At 39.6% G+C, this 16,328-nt stretch overlaps 1 protein-coding gene across 1 annotated transcript in view; it reads left to right on the top strand.

Moving 5' to 3' along the window:
- The window catches only part of PARP8 (poly(ADP-ribose) polymerase family member 8), a 299,543-nt gene that overhangs the window by 166,696 nt on the left and 116,519 nt on the right, over window positions 1-16,328 (top strand). Inside the window, exons 4-6 of the mRNA XM_019518265.1 lie at window positions 6,069-6,158; window positions 7,333-7,403; window positions 10,040-10,117. Coding sequence (XP_019373810.1) covers window positions 6,069-6,158; window positions 7,333-7,403; window positions 10,040-10,117 — 239 coding nt within the window. The remainder of the gene's footprint in view (window positions 1-6,068; window positions 6,159-7,332; window positions 7,404-10,039; window positions 10,118-16,328) is intronic.

Genomic DNA, 16,328 nt, shown 5'->3' with positions numbered 1-16,328 from the left:
AGACATGCACTTTTATAGATTAACAACCTAAGATATAAAACTCAACATATATTCTTTATCATAAAACCTTCCCTTCCCCTCCCAATTTTAAATCATTAGGTTATTAACATTTTATAATATTACTAATTTGGAATTGAGGAATAAAATCTGTGACTACTGACTGATTCAAATCTAATTGTTTATGCCTGTCCATACCATACAGCTTGGAAACAAGCTGATTTCAGTCCTGATCCAATCTTTTGCAATACTCAGTATGTTATGAATTACATCAGTCAAGATGGATTTTTCCCATTGGTAATGACTTCTCTCACAGTTCACAGAAATCTCATTATATTCTTGCTACTACTCTATAACTCTTATCCCTAAAAAAATATTTTAATTTATTGGACCTTGTTTTCTGGTCCTTAACTGGGAAGAGAGGAGTGTTTGCTACTTCCTAGTTGTAGATTACCTGACTAGATTGTATTGCTTTCTTTGTTCAGTCCCCTGCACTACCTATCAGAAGAGTGGCGGTATATGTTGGAGTGGGGGTCGGGGTTAGGGTCATGGCCATGTTGAGTTGTGTTGGACATTGAACACAATAGTAGAGTGCTCTGACTATCTCCAGGTGGAAAATGATCTTTTGGGTACTGCTACCAGATCAAGTGTTCCCTTAGGGACAGCATACAATTACTTAGGTGAATATGTCCTTGAAAATCAGGGTTTAAGTTCTTTAGCTGGCAGGTGTATCACACTTCCATATTCTATGGTTCAGGCATGAAGGAGGTGAATAGAGACTAAAAAGTGGTTATGCATATTTTTTGGGAAATACATAAGAGAAATATCAGAAAAATATAGTCACCATGCAAACTGCTCTTATATTTAATAGGCCATGAATGCTGAACAGGTCAAGTTACTCTAGGATTTTGGTTGTTAACTTGACTGAAAAGAAAACTTCAGGTAAATTTGTAAATATAGGACACAAACATGACACATTTGCTACAGAGTAAATTGACTTTGCTTTATAGGAAAAGAAATGACAAATGGCTATACACTGGTAAAAAACACTCCACATCCTTAAGAATGTGACATTTTAAATTAAGCCGGTATACAGATCAGATGGTCATCCCCCTTATCAATTAATCCTGTGGGTAGATTTTTGCTGAATACAAACTGGCTCCCTGCCACCTAGTGATGAGGCACTGTATTAACAACTGCTTCAGGCAGTCAGTTTGAGACAGCTATTTTTGTGTGTCTGCCCCTTCCTACAGCATACATTTATTACAGAGTAAAACCCAGGGTAAATTGCTCTAAAGCACTCATGTCGTGTCACATATATGACACGTGTTATGCAAAAGGCACCTTTACAGTCTAACTAAATCAGAAATGTGTAACAAGCTTTTATAGGCAAAGGGCTTACTTCATCAGATGTTGTGAAGGGATTGCAGAAACAGACCTGCTAATACAAAGGGTCGGGGGGGAAGGGAAGGAAAGGCACTGCTGGAAAGGCAAGGTGAGTAGAAGAGAAACAAAAAAAGCAGTTAATTTACTGAAGGACAGAGTGTTTATGAAAGGTAATCTAGTAATAGAGTAAGAATCCACCGTCCTGGTTTAGATCAGGGGTGTTAAAGATCCGGCCTGCAGAGCCCTATTCTTCAGCCTGCTGTGATGCCTGTAGGTCTTAGATCAGCCCTGCACAGTGCATGTGCCGGCCCCAGCCCCAGCCCCACATGCTGCATGCAACCTGTGGAGCCGATCTGATGTGGGGTGCACATGGCACAGGGGCTGGATTAACATGCCAGACCAGCCCTGCACACTGGATCTAAGGCTACTCCAGATCAGGTCCATAGACAGTCCCCATGTGCTGGATCCAGCATGCAGGACTGAACTGGCACATGTGCCACTTGTAGCATGTGCCCCGGACTGACCCCAATTGACTCATGTTTCATGAACCTGGAGCCAAAGCATACTGTATGCAGTGCGCAGGGCTGGTTCAGGGCGTGTGCTTCACATTGTGTCCATGCCAGACGAGCTCTGCACACTGGATGCGGGGCTGGTCTGGGTCAAGTACACAGACAGGCCTGCACACTGGACCAAGTTCTCTTTGGCTGGTCTAGTGCAGGTGTCACATGCAGTGTATGCCCTAACTGGTCCAGGTGCCTTATGCAACATGTACCCTGGACCGCCACAGTGTGCCATGCACCATATATGGGGCCAGGGCTGGGGCTGGCATGTGCAGCACGGAGTGCCTGGACCAGGAGCTGGTGTTTGCATTGCATGCAGCCCCGGGGGCTGGTTGAGGGCACGCACTGTATGCATCATCAGTGCTGGATCAACCCTACACACTTGGTTCAGAATGCAAGCTGGTCTGTGGGCTCGATACAGCCCACAGACTACCCTGTAAGCTGGATGAGCTTGACACCTCTGGTTTAGACTGAATTTAATGCAATCCAGTCTAGGGATGATTTCTTGTTCCCCAATTTCCTGGTCAAGTTCATTTTGAAGTGTTGTTGTCCAAGAACAGGTACTGTGAGGTCAGCAGGGGACTATCCGCAGAGGTTAAAACACTCTACCATGGGCTTGTGTGGAACTGAGGTCAGATCAGTGTTTATTCATTTTTACACATAGGGGTTGCCCTGTTTGTCCAGAGTAGTCAGCAAAGAGGCATTGTAAACAAGCGGTAATATATATGATGATGGTAGAGATGTAGATGAATTGAGAGCGACTGGCACAGAATTTCTCAATATGCCATTATATTTATGACAGGCCTTGAAGTCTGCTTCAGATTCTTACCCCATTACCTGGATTACCTTTCATAAACCCTGTGTCCCTCACTGGGTTAACTTCTTTGTTTTCCTCTCTCCTACCCACCTTGCCTGTTTCAGCATTTCATCTCATTTTTCCTCTTCCCTTCCCTACCCTTTGTATTTAGCAGCTCTGATTCCTTCAGCCCCTTCTCAGCATCTGATGAAGTAAGCCCTTTGCCTATGAAAGCTTATGCTATACATCTCTGATTTAGTCTGTAAAAGTGCAAATCTATCTTGCTTTTTTCCTGACTTCAGACTAAAATGTGCAACTATCCCTCTCTGCCTATATTACGTACACACAAAAACATCTGAGATATCATGGAGATACTAGCTTCATGCATTACTTTACGTGTATCTCATCACCAATATGGCATTGGTATTAGTGTTGATACCACCTTAATATGAACAAATTGTTTCACAAACTTCTGAGAGGTTTTTAAAAAGTTGATTGTTAATCATTTATACTAAAATCAAAATGAGATGCAAGAATTTTTAATAATGGATACTATTAAAAATTTTCAGATACAAAGTGAAAGCTAAAACTGTTCTTATATACCATGCTGAGGAACATAAATAGCAATGGTGTTGAGAGAATAATGCCTCACTGTTGTTTACACATTGCTGAAATTATGGAAGTGTCACTGATATTTTTAGAAAATGCAATAATGGCTCCAGCAAATCTCTTTGAAATGATTTCTTCATCATATTGACACATTATAACAAGAATTATGTTCCAAAGGAGCTGTTATGGTATATAACATCAATAAGTAAGCAAAACTACATTGATTCCTATTGATTAATAGGAATCAATACTGTCTAGCTTCCTGAGCCTTGTGAGAGACATTACCATATACTGAGTATTTTTCTCATGAATAAATGTCCGTAGTGATGCACGCTGGTTGATGTTATCTGAAGAGCCGTTGTTGTCTGTTGTGCCAATGATGTGTGGATTTCTCACATATTGTGTTAATGAAAACATCCTTCTGTTCTAAAAAATCAGTTGGTATCATTACCAGCTATAATAATGTCCTGAGGCTTGAGGATCCTGATGTTGCAGTGAATGGGTCCCTGTGCCCAGGCATCATGTTGAATATCCTGCACAGGTCTCATTGCAGGATCAGGGCCAAGAAAGTAAACCAGAGAGAATGAGAGAGAGAGAGATTTAAGTTTCAACTTCCATTAGATTTACTAGTAGAAAAAAAATCAAGAGTTGCCATTAGGGGAAAAAATTGCCAGTGCAAAATGTATTTTCAGGTTTCCAAAAGAGAATGACAAACAATGTGCAGTGAAAGAGATTATAATTAAAAGTCTATAAAAGATGTAATGGAGTATCCTTTTACTTTGGTATATGTAGATGTTAGTCATTTTATATGCTGTAGGTAGTTTAGCATGCTATGCAGTACAGATGCTTATATTTCCTGCCATATCCTACACTATTATTTTAAATACGAATGCATAGATTTGCTTTCTCCCATCCTTACATACTTGGCATATTTAGACCCAAATTGTGACTTATGCAAACTTGTTAGAGTACATAGTGGAGAAGCTGTGTACTCACGTATCAGAAGGAAGCTTGCATGTGTTACATACCCAGAAATAATCATGCAGATGTACACCCAACACTGTGAATGTTTCATGTCATACCAATGAGAAAGGCAGGTGCAACACACAAATAGATGCACAGTTCCCTGTCAAAGGGGCACAGTCATTCAAATCTATTTTCCGAGGCAGAACATACAATACAGGGTGGCAATACGTGGGAAGCTGTACCCACCACAAACTGAACTGGCTGAACAGCTGAAACAATTCCTGTGCATGCTGTATATTGTCTGGGGTATGGTATTCAAGAGTGAGGTACATTAGTTTGCAGACATTAATTTGATGCTGACCTTTATTGACCTATTTGCACATTATCCAAGCAAGGCCTTGGGAAGGACAATGTAGCAGTGGTAGCAGGCAATGGTGTGGGGTAGCATATGGCTCTGTTGGTCTCTATATGAATGAGAACGAACATAGCTACATGACTTCCTTTTGTGAACTAGGAAGTCACATTCTTTTCGTACGCGGGTGGCAATGTAGCTTCTTATCCACAGAGGAGGTGGGGGGCATTGTAGCTAAAGATCAGCTGATGTAGCTGCAAGAGAGGGATATGTGGTAACTGCCATATGAGGTCATGGTCTGATCTTTGATAGTAAGCTCACTAGGGTAGGGTCCATGTCACAATATATCTGTAAAGTGCTTAAGCACCATTGGGTCTTGATCTTTGTTCGGGGCTCTGGGTCCTGCTGCAATATAGATTTTAAATCATATTAATAGTAGTAATAATAAAATTATATGATCTTATGCTTCAACTACAAGCACTTAGATAGTCACACTAAAGTCAAAGGGGTTCAATGAGCACAAATACTGGTTTAAGTGCTTTTCTGGATTGGGACCAGGATGGTCAGCATTACTGAGTCCTTGTTTTGACTCTTTTTTTTAACCAAACGTATTACTTTCAACCCATAAAACCAACTAATTCAATAGAAAACAAAACGTGTTACCATTCAGTGGCTGGTTAATGTTTCAGTGGAAATTATTTCCAGCAGAGATCCTTCTCACAAAGAATACCCTGCACCTTGTTACTCATCACTACAGATGGGCTCAAGGGACCTACAGTTCAACCCCTTCCTCGTACTCCATGTTTTTGGAGAGAGTGGATTTAGAATCTCTGATTAAAACTCAAATCTACAGGTTTTAAGATGAGAGAGGCTTTCTGTAATCTGAATCAGACAAACATTTTTCTATAATTTTTGGTTTTGTGTATATACGATCAGCCAGTGTCACATGAGAACTTCCTATATGATTTTTATACGTTCAAGGCCAGTTCTGAATCAGCCCTCAATCTGAACACAAAGCCAGGTCTGAATGCTAGTCAGGCCTAAAACACAATCTGTGGCCAAGTCGACAGCATAGAAAAGGTCAGAATCAGATCCACCTGAGGTTGATAGGAGTGTTCTGCTTCAGTGTTTTTTGTTTAACTCATTCAGGGCATATGATATTTAGATCATGATTTTGTGAAACTGGATGTGAACAGTGGCTCTTCAGGCCTTCTATAATTGGCTTCCTGGTAAACAATCTTGCAGAGAAATTATGTATTGAAAAGTTATGGACTGTGATTTTTTTTCTTGCCTATGGAGTGGTTCCTCTGTTACGATGGAAGCATGCTAGGTGTGTGGTCTGGAAGCATACTTGGATGGTGTTAATGAGGTTGGTCTTCAAAACTATATTTTCCTTTTGTAGATAACACATATGTGTCCAGTTCAGACAACGATGAAGATGTGTTAGTTACCACAGAGCCAATCCCAATAATTTTCCAGAGAATTGCAACAGGTAACATTAAGTGTCATGAGTGCTTTATCAAGTTAATGTTTTGTGCAGGAATGCAAGATGTGACCCATACATAAAATGTGATATGTCAATACACATAGCTGCATAGTTATTTTCTCACGAATTTATTGTTGGATTTTCTCATGCATTTCAGAATAGAAGCAATTAAAATATTTCTTTTGGTGATCAATACAGTCCTGTTTTTAGAATGTGTTCTCATTCTCTGAATAGCTTGCAATATGTGCTAAAGCTATTCTTTTTTAATACTGTGCTATACACTTGTTTATTATTAAGGTGTTTAGCACTTCCCGTTATAACAATTAATATTCAGTTGCTTACAACTCTGCTAAAGTTTAATTGTTAAAGTTGACATTTTTCATGCAAGATCTCTATCTCAGAAGTTTTTTTAATGGAAAATGAGAGCCAAAATGATTCAGTGGTTTCTGAGGATCAGAATAGAGGGAAAAAAGTTATGACAGTGGCAAAAATTCTGGTTCCCTTTTCATTTATAAGCTTTTTTTCTTGCTTTAGAACAATATTTTACATTTTAGGCAGTGGGGGAGAGGGTGGTCTATGTTTCAGCAATGTGTCTTGCTATCCCCATGAAAATCTGTCCACATTTTTCCAGGTTTACAAGCTTTTGAAAAATCAGTTTGTAACTGCTTGGTAGAGATGTCTTAGATTTTTTAGCAACTAGGCTTCCTAAAGATACCAGAAATAGTCTGCCGGATAAGCTTTATTCTTGCCTATTTCAGAGAGATGCCTTGAAACATTCTGATTTAGAAATCTGATGTGTTACCCTAACTCTAGTTTACAGATTAAGAAAATGTAAGAAAAACAAGGCTCTGACAAACTAGCTGTTGGACAAATTGAACTTGTTTTGTATTCTAGAACCTGAGGTGTGTTGATTTCTTATTTTTATAATACTAGATTGCAAACCTTTTGTCACTTTTCAAAAGCTGCTTATCCTCTCTTTTTGTTTTGTGTTTCTGAAGTGCCTAGAACAATGGCGTCCTAGTTCTCAATCAGGACTTGTAGGCGATGCTGCATTTCTAGTCTCCTCCTACTCCTCAATGTAGATAATTCAGTTCTGCTTTTTAAATTACATTTACAACATGATTTTAGACTTTTCACAGTTATTAACTATCTTTCTCTTTCATTTCATTTCTTTTTTTAGAATTAAAGAAAACCAGTGATGTCAATTGCTGCTTATCTATAAAATCAAAATTACAGAGGGAGAATGGAGAGGTGAGCAATATTTTCCTCAGCAGGGAGATTAACAGACTACAGAGCATAACCAAATTTGCAGTTTGCTGTGGACATCAAAATCATTCCTGTAGTTTTGCATAGAGGCTATTAAACCTGGGAAAGTGTTTTTATCCAGCTAGTAAACAGCATTGGACTGCCTCCAGGACATATATCAGGGGTGCGAAAAATACGGCCTATGGGCTGGATCAGGCCCACTAACTAATTAGATGCAGCCTGTGGGCAGGTGCTCGCCAATTGATTTGGTCTGACCCATGGCTGCCCCTGCAGCACTCCACATGGGGGCGGAGGTGAGCCCCACTTGCTCCCACCCGAGGCAGCCTGCACCCCCCTCCTACCCACACCCCCCAGGTGGTCTTGGCCCTAGCCAGTGCATAGCTTCCCAACAGAGCTGCTGCCAGCCTTGCTCACCATCTATATGTGTATTGTTGCAGAGTAAATAACTCTGCCATAGGATAGTACTTGTGTCTGGCAGTACTATCCTATGGAAGAGTTCATTAGTTTACTCCAGTCTAATAGGGGTGCACATGTAGACGGTGACACTTTTCTGTAGAGTTAATTAGTCAACTCTACAGTAAAGCATCTCATGTAGGTGCATGCAGTATGTTTGAATTTTCATGGTGCAGACTCTAAACTCTTTTAGATAAAGTGGGCTCCAAGGAGAAGACTTCTTTTAATAAAAATCTTTAAGATTGACCATTTCTGTTTGTCAGACAATCGTACATTTTATTTTATCATGTGATTATATCTTATAGGAAGGTTTGCACTCTTTTAAAGATTTAGGGGTTTTTTTGCACTGGGATGTTTCCATCTTCATTTGGCTTCTATTTTGCCGCATGTTTTTCCTTGAGCTGGGTTGTTATTAAATAAAGCACACTGAAGTATTTTTTTCCAATAAAGTAACAGCAAAAAATGATTTTTATGCCATCATAAAAAATGTTGTGAAAATGACTAAAAATACGATTTTCATTCTCTTTACACATGCACAATATACTGCGTGAATACAGAACCCAAAGTAAGGCAAGAAACAGGATTAAAATCTCATGCTATAAGGAACTGATAGAGTATCTGATTATTTATGAATCTATGAGGTTGAGAGGAATATTCTCCTTATTGATTCATACAGATGATTTCTGTTCCATTAAGAAAATTCTGTACATGATACATGTATATAGTACATAATATAGAACAAAATTATCTATTAAACAAGACAAATGTGTTTTTATGGCTTTATCATGTACTAATTTATGGTAGTTTCTTGGTAACATTGAGTCAATGAATCACAAGTGGATTATGGGAAAACAAGTATGAAGTCTTTCTTTAAACAATTGTTTGATATTAAGAAAACACTCAATTTTTAGGACTAGATTGTGATATCTTGTTTCAACTGATTAGCATTAGGGATATGTGAAATGGGCCATATTTGATTTGGATTTGGGTAACGGGGGAGTTGGGGGGCCTGTGCACTCCCTGGTGGACCCGGAAGTGGACCGGAAGTGCTTGTGGTCCACTTCTGGGTCTGCTACCAATTGTGCTGGGGACCCCCCCGCGATCCTGTGGGACACTCCATCTGCCCCACCATCTCAGTGTTCACAAGCCTCCTGGCACCTTGAGGTATGTAGAAAACACATTTAAAGTTGTGTCTATATTCAAATTGCCGAATCTTTCCAAATTGATTTGGAGGGTTCTGATTTGATTCAGAGAGATTAAAGGGTCCTCTGATTCAATTTGGATTCAGAGATTTGGCCACCAAATTGGGCCAAATCTCCACCGAATCGAATCAGAGACCGAAGCTTTGCATAGCCCTAATTAGCATGTTCTTCCATGATTAGTCCCAATGACTTAAATGTAGTTTCTAATAGTAAAATAAGCTACTAAGTAAATTACTTAGGGTCAGAATCTAGTATCCATACCTAACTAGAAGAGCCCTAGACCTACTGAGAAAATTAAGTTTGATCTTGTCTGGTGAAGTCTAACCACTTTTATCAGAATGGAGATTATTAGCAGATGTGACAGGGAGTCCTGTATGAAAAATGATCTGAGCTAGGTACTCAAGACTTCCCTGGTCTTGAGTCTACCATATAAGGCTTTTAATGTTGTTTGTTGCTACCGATGCATAAACAGAGGATCTTATAATTGATTTTCCAGAATACAGTAAGTTTGTGTCCTGTAAGACCATTAGCTAAGACTCAAAATTAATTAATTGTAGAACCTTTGTTGTGAATGAATAAAGCAATTTAAATTCAGTCTGATCATACAGGACTTGATTCTGATAGCTTTATTCAGCTGCCAGATTCCTGTTTCCCTGAGTGTTACAGCTTGGTTTATAAGGATCAGTCTATTTTATCTAATCTAAACAGTCTTAATGTAATATATACTCTGCCTCCACCCAGAACTCCACAGGATAGCATCTAGCAAAGATATGCAACTATTTTCCATACCCAATTAGTGGGAATTTTGCTATTGACTTGGTGGTTGTCAGATGAAACCTATAATATCATCTCCAAAAATATTGTTTGAAATCTCTTTCAAAGAACTGTGTGAGGCGTTTGTCTGAGAGAAAAAGAAAGAAAAAAAATCATTCTGCTATTATTTTCTGTTTGTTTTTTTTAAATAAGGAGTCAAGACACAATAGTACAGTTGAAGAAGATTCTGAAGGAGATAATGACTCTGAAGAGTTCTATTATGGTGGACAGGTAAGGGTGAACATTTCCAACAAGTTTAAAGCTAAAAATATTGCAGACTTCTGTGCTTCTTGCCATTTGGGATGTAGGATGTGATCTAAGACCATGTAATTTGCATTTTATATTGATGTTCAAATCTGGACAGTGTAAAGAACAGGGCAACTAGCTGTAACTTGGAGGTGTTCAAAATCAGAATTTGTCTTACTGTTCCCAGAAAATAAAGTATTTGCTCTTTAAAACAGATCTCCTATTGACATAAATGGAAGCAAGAATGAACCCTAATTTGTTTTCTGTTGCTGTATGGTAAAATCAACAACATTGCATTTCAATGGTAAAAATAGTTGTTGCACAATTATTATGATCTAGGAAATTATAAATTCTCTTTTTGAGCTCCACAGCATAATTCACCTTGAAAAATGCTGATTATTTTTTAAAAAATTAATTGTAATGCTTAGTGTCTTTTCATCATGATCCCTCAGCAGAATTCATTATTATCACATCCCATTATGTAATCAAAATGAAAATGTTCTCTTCATACCTATTCCTTTTGAGATATCAGTGTGAGCATTTAAGCAGGCTACTTTATTTACTCAGCTTTTGGAATTTTGCCTTGCAAGTATTGTCTAAAAGAAATAGCTTGTCTTTTAGGTTGGTAAAATCACTTGTTTATAACAAAATGGAAGTAAATCCCTATAGGTGCTCATGAAAGTAGTTACCTCAACAGCTCTGTCACTGAATATGCAGAGGTCAAGCAGCACCAGTGGTACCTTCCCCTGCAGTGTCCAGTCTGTAGTACACTGCTTGCAGATGAACAGGACACTCTCGAGCACTCTAGTTTTGCAAAGTAGCTGGCACACTGATTTAGAGAACCAGCAATGTACTCTGTGTTTTACACACATGTGTAAGCATAGGGTTACACAGAACTGTTCTGTGAGCAAAGTTATAGTTTAGTTTTGATGTCAGAAAATGGTCGGTTAGGGTGCCAATAAATGTTAGCGATATGCATAGGGTTTAGAGGATGAGGACACCAGATCATTCTATAAGGTACAGAATAGCTGTTAAATGCTAATATTTTTTCTTGGATTATTTTTTGAGCAAATAACTTTACATTATGTTACACTGTATATTTTTAATGTACCAAGAAGTGGTGGCAACGTGGTTAATATGCCTTTCCAGAAGCATGAGTTCAGGCTAGCTGTAACTGAGACCTGCTCATTGAGGCTTCAGAGTCAAAGGCAGGCAGACGTTGTGCTAGTCATATTGTTCCCCTGTGTGCCACTGGCTGTAAAAACTGTCAAGCAAAGAATATAGGAGAAAGACAGCAATAGAATTCAGCAATCACTTGCAAAAATAAAACAATGAACAACCAAATATCATGAATGAAAAGAGGAAAGACTATAAGAGATTGTTAGAAATATCATTAATAGGAAGAAAAGAAATAGGTTTTGAGATAAGGTTTAAAACAGCGTGACCAGAAAGACAAAGTGAATTTAAAGAGTTCTGTCTCTGTGCACTCAATAAGAAAAGGCATGAAGAAGTAAAGCAATGGAAAAACTGTGAGAGGAATAAAGGGAGCATATAGGATGGCTGGTAATATGAGAAGCCCCTTAAGAGTTTTAAGTCTTTTAAATGAAAGTGGGTTAATTTTGAAGTAACTGCAGAGATGGAGAGGAAGACAGTGGAATGAAAGCAGATTAAGTAGTTGAATAGATATGCAGGGTACAGATAACAAGGTGCATAGTTTGAAATCAGTGATTTAAGTGCCTTAAGTGGGGTTTTGGAAGATAAACCTATATAGCATTTTGGAAGTAAAGGTATGACATTCTGAGTATTTGAACCAGAACTTTTTCATTATTAAAAGCAAGAAAAATGTAGATACATTTAGGCTATGATAAATGCCGTTTTAGCAAGATGGGAAATACAGATGGAAATAAAATCACCAGTCAGCGGTAGCCCTGACATTTTTATGTGGGAATAATGAGAAGTGAGAGGTGACAGGGGAAAATAAGAAAGGGTTTGGGAGGGATGGTGAAGGAGAGACGCAATATTTTGTTACTAAGTAAAAACATTGTATTGCCTTCCCAGTCCTATGTACATAATTCCTTCAAAGGATGTATTGGGTAAATATTTTATAGAAGTGTAGTAATTTTGTAACCTAAATCCTATGGATTTAGGCATGTAAACCACTTAATCTCTTGTTAAAAATGCTACCTAGTATCTTTATGTAGACAAAAAAGTATGTATTGTGCTTCAGATTTAAGTCTGAGGCTTTCTAGAAGCTTTGGAGATATGGCAGAGTTTTCATATCTTTTAGCTTTACTACTCCCTCTCTCGGAGATTCTTTGTTAGGTCTTCCTTTGAATTTCTGTATTTTTGCAAAAGCTAATTGCAGATCAGTAACTGTGTTCTTTCTTGTCCTAATACAGAGTACACTTGCAGATGCTCATGTACAAAACTGCCAGTCACTTCTGCATATTCATAAATGTGGCTGGGGTTCTATTACAAGGATGGAAACACCCTGTAGATGTGTGTCTAGTACAGTGTTCTTCCTTGCCAACATGCAGGGAACATAACATGATCTACCCTCTCCAGTCCTTAACTACCCAGTGTTAGAAAAAGCAGTTGTATTGAGCAGCCAAACATCCTGATTATTCTAGTTTGATTTTACTTATTATTGATACAATAACTTGACCCTGAATTACCAACTTGGTGGTGGATAGGGGAGTTTGCAGCAAAATAAAGTTCTGATTCATTTTTCCTTCTGCATAAAGCAGGAGTCCATAATTATCAGTACATCCCTTCAGGATTTATGTTGGTTAAATGACCCTGGAGTGAAAGTGTGGTGTCACATTATTTTCTTTAAAAAAAGTTAGTCTTCTCATTTGAAATGGAAATTAAATCTAAAGTAAGGTTTTTGAGGTATTCCAGAGTGACACTGTGGGATAACTATTTCTGATTTAACTGTCTCTGAATTAGTCAACTCACAAAGTAGATTAAAGCTCTTTCAGAATAAGAACTGGCTGTTCTGCAAGACATTATATTGGATACTGACCAGGAAGCTCTCCCTCTTCCCCATCTAACTCCAAAGTACTCTTTTCTTGGGTGTGGAGGACACTTGATATCCCATGGTCCTTTGCTCTCCCTCCCTCCCTTCCTCCAAGGCTACTCTGGGGCAGCCTGGAGCAGTTTGAGGCATGTTGTCATGCCATGCAGCAGAATGCTCCCCCACCCCCCTACACCACCACCCCTGCACTCCTCCTGGTTGGACTAGAGGCATGCAAAGAGTGAAATCAGGAGGGTTCCCACCACAGAAGAAGGCAGCCCCCATCCCAGTGCAAGGAGGGGAATGTTCTCCTGGGGCTGGGACCCTCTCTGGGATGTCTGGCAACTGTTGCTTTTCAGCCCCTACCAACTGCCAGTTGACACCCTGGCAGGAGAGAGAGCAGGCAGTCAATTAATAGGTTCTCCTAAAAGTGACAATAGCACGGGGAGCAGCTCTGTGTAGCTCTTCAGCCCAGAGACTGGAAACTATGTACACTCCAGCTCCCAAGCTGTTTTTCTACTGGTAAGAGTTTCAGAAATGAATTCCTGTCCATAGCCATTATCTTTTAAATTCACATCCATTCATAATCTGAATTACCATTCCCATATAGATAAGCCCTCAGGGTGACTTCAGAAGAGATCCTCATTTCTTCTTCTTGAGTCCTAAAACCCTTAGCTGATCCATTTTCTCCCTGACAGCTGTTTCTGTATGACACAGCAAAATGCCCACCACCCAGGAAAAGCAATTTTTCTCACTTCCCTGGAGTGGGACCTAGTTTCTTCAGTACACGGGGCAAGATCAGAACTCCTTCTAGAGCATCATCATCCATTTTTTTAAAATAACTCTGATTCCTTAGTTTATGTCCCTCACCTTCATAAATGTGGTAGTACCTCTGGGAACCGTGTGCTACTGTTACACAGCTGAACTGGTGCTCCATATTTTTTTATGAATTCTAAATGTAATCAAATTTATCCTTGGCTAATTGTCATTTGTAAAGGGGAATCAGATAACTACTATTTAATTAAATTGAAAATGTCAAACTTGATAGAGACTACTGTTTCTCAGAAGTAGGGTCCTAGTGCATATAGAGTTATAAAAATATAGAAAAGTAGGGCTGGAAGGGACCTGCAGAGGCCATCTAGTGCAACCCCCTATCGGAAGCAGGATCATCCCTTTCCAAGCAATCCTATACAATCCATAATCTAAACTCTACATAAGATTACCATCAACCCTGACACAACACAAATCTAATCTTCCACACGTGAAGCAGGGGAACCATGTCAGCCAAGGTCCTGCTTCTATGAAATGTTGTCAATACATGCTCAAGAGACCTTGTGTAGAGGGCCACACACCCCACTACAAAGTAAGGCAATGTCCCTCACAATCTGTACCAATCTGATCATGGGGTAAAATTCCTTCCTGACCCCCAATATGGTGATCAGTCTGACTCCAAGCAGAGGTCAGACTCTGAGGGAGGCTTAAAAGCAAGGTGACACACATAGCAGAAACAGAGAATGAGGACAAACAGCAAAGCCCAGAAGCACAGGAAATACCCATGTTAGAACATAGGCATAGCTATACCTAGATCATCCCTGGCCTGTGGCTGCCCAGCCTCTTCTTGAACACCTCCAGTAATGGAGAGTCCACAGTTTCCTTAGGCAGTCTATTCTAACAATGAAAAAATTTTCGCAGATATCCAATCTAAATTTACCTTGCTGCAACTTTAAAACATTGTTCCATGTCCTCCTCTCTGTGGCAAGAGAGAACAGGCACTTTCCCTCTTCTTTATAGCAGTTCTTCAGGTATTTAAAGACTGCTATCATGTATCTTCTTAAGCATCTTTTCCACAAACTAAACATGTCTAGCTCCTTCAGCCTCTCCTTGTATGACTTGCCTTCCAAGCCCTTGGCCATTTTATTGCCCACCTCTGGGCCCTCTCTGACTTCTTCATTTCCTTTTAAAAATGTGGAGCCCAAAACTGCACCCAGTTCTGCAGATAAGGGTGAAACAATGCTAAGTAGAGCTACAGTATCATCTCTTTTGTCTTGTACCTAATGCTCCTGTTGATACATTGTAAAACTACCTGCACCTTTTGTGCAGCTGCATTACACTGCAGACTCATATTGAGTGTGATCTGCCAAGATTCCCAAGTCCTTTTTTATAGAGCTACTATCCAGTCACGTGTTCCCCATTTTGTATTTGTTTTTGATTATTCTTCAGAGGTATAGCACCTTTAATTTATCTATATTGAACTTCATCCTGTTAGTTCTAGATCAGCTTTCCAATCTGTCAGGATCCTTCTGAATTGTGCTCACATCCTCACAAGCCTTCCCAGTTTCATGTCATCCACAAACTTGCTCAAGAAACTTTCTATTCCAGCATCCATATCATTTATAAACATAATGAACAACACCAGGCCCAAGATGGACTCCTTTGGGATGCTACTTGAAACCTTCTGCCGTTCTGACATGGACGCATTAATAATTACCCTTTACTTATGACTATTTAGCAAGTTACCTATCTACCTTAGTGTAATTTTACTCAGCCCACATTTCTCCAGTTTATTTAGGAGAAGATTGTGCAGGACCTTGTCAAAAGCCTTGCTGAAGTCCAGAAACAGTATTCATGGCATTCCCTTCATCCACCCAAGTAGTTACTTTGTTAAAGAAAGATTGGGTTTATTTGACATGATTTGTGTTTCATAATTCCATGCTGGCTGCTTACACTCGGCCCTTCCTCCTCCACATGCTTAAAAAAAAAAGCCTTAGGATATCCTCCAGGAACTTCCCAGGTAATGAAGTGAGGCTGAGTGTTCCCCAGGTTCTCCTTCTTGCCTTTTTTTAAAGAGGGGCACTACGTTGGCCCTTTTCCAGTCCTCTGGTACCTGATCCATCTCTCATGTCCTCATGAAGGTCATTGCCAAGGGCTCTGAGATCTTCTCTGCCAGCTTCACCCCATCTTCAAAAAAGGGAAGAGAGGACCCGGGCAACTATAGGCCCATCAGTCTTACCTCTATCCTTGGGAAACTCTTTGAGAAGATCCTCAAGGAGCACATCTGTGATGGGCCAGCTTCAAGGATGATGCTCAAGGGCAACCAGCATGGTTTCATTAGGGGCAGGTCATGTCAGACCAACCTGATTGCCTTTTATGATCAGGTCACAAAGGCAATGGATACAGGTG

The sequence above is a fragment of the Gavialis gangeticus genome, unplaced genomic scaffold, assembly GCF_001723915.1.
Source record: "Gavialis gangeticus isolate Ggan-Ray unplaced genomic scaffold, GavGan_comp1, whole genome shotgun sequence".
NCBI lineage: Eukaryota > Metazoa > Chordata > Crocodylia > Gavialidae > Gavialis > Gavialis gangeticus.
This window is presented reverse-complemented; position numbering and strand designations above follow the sequence as displayed.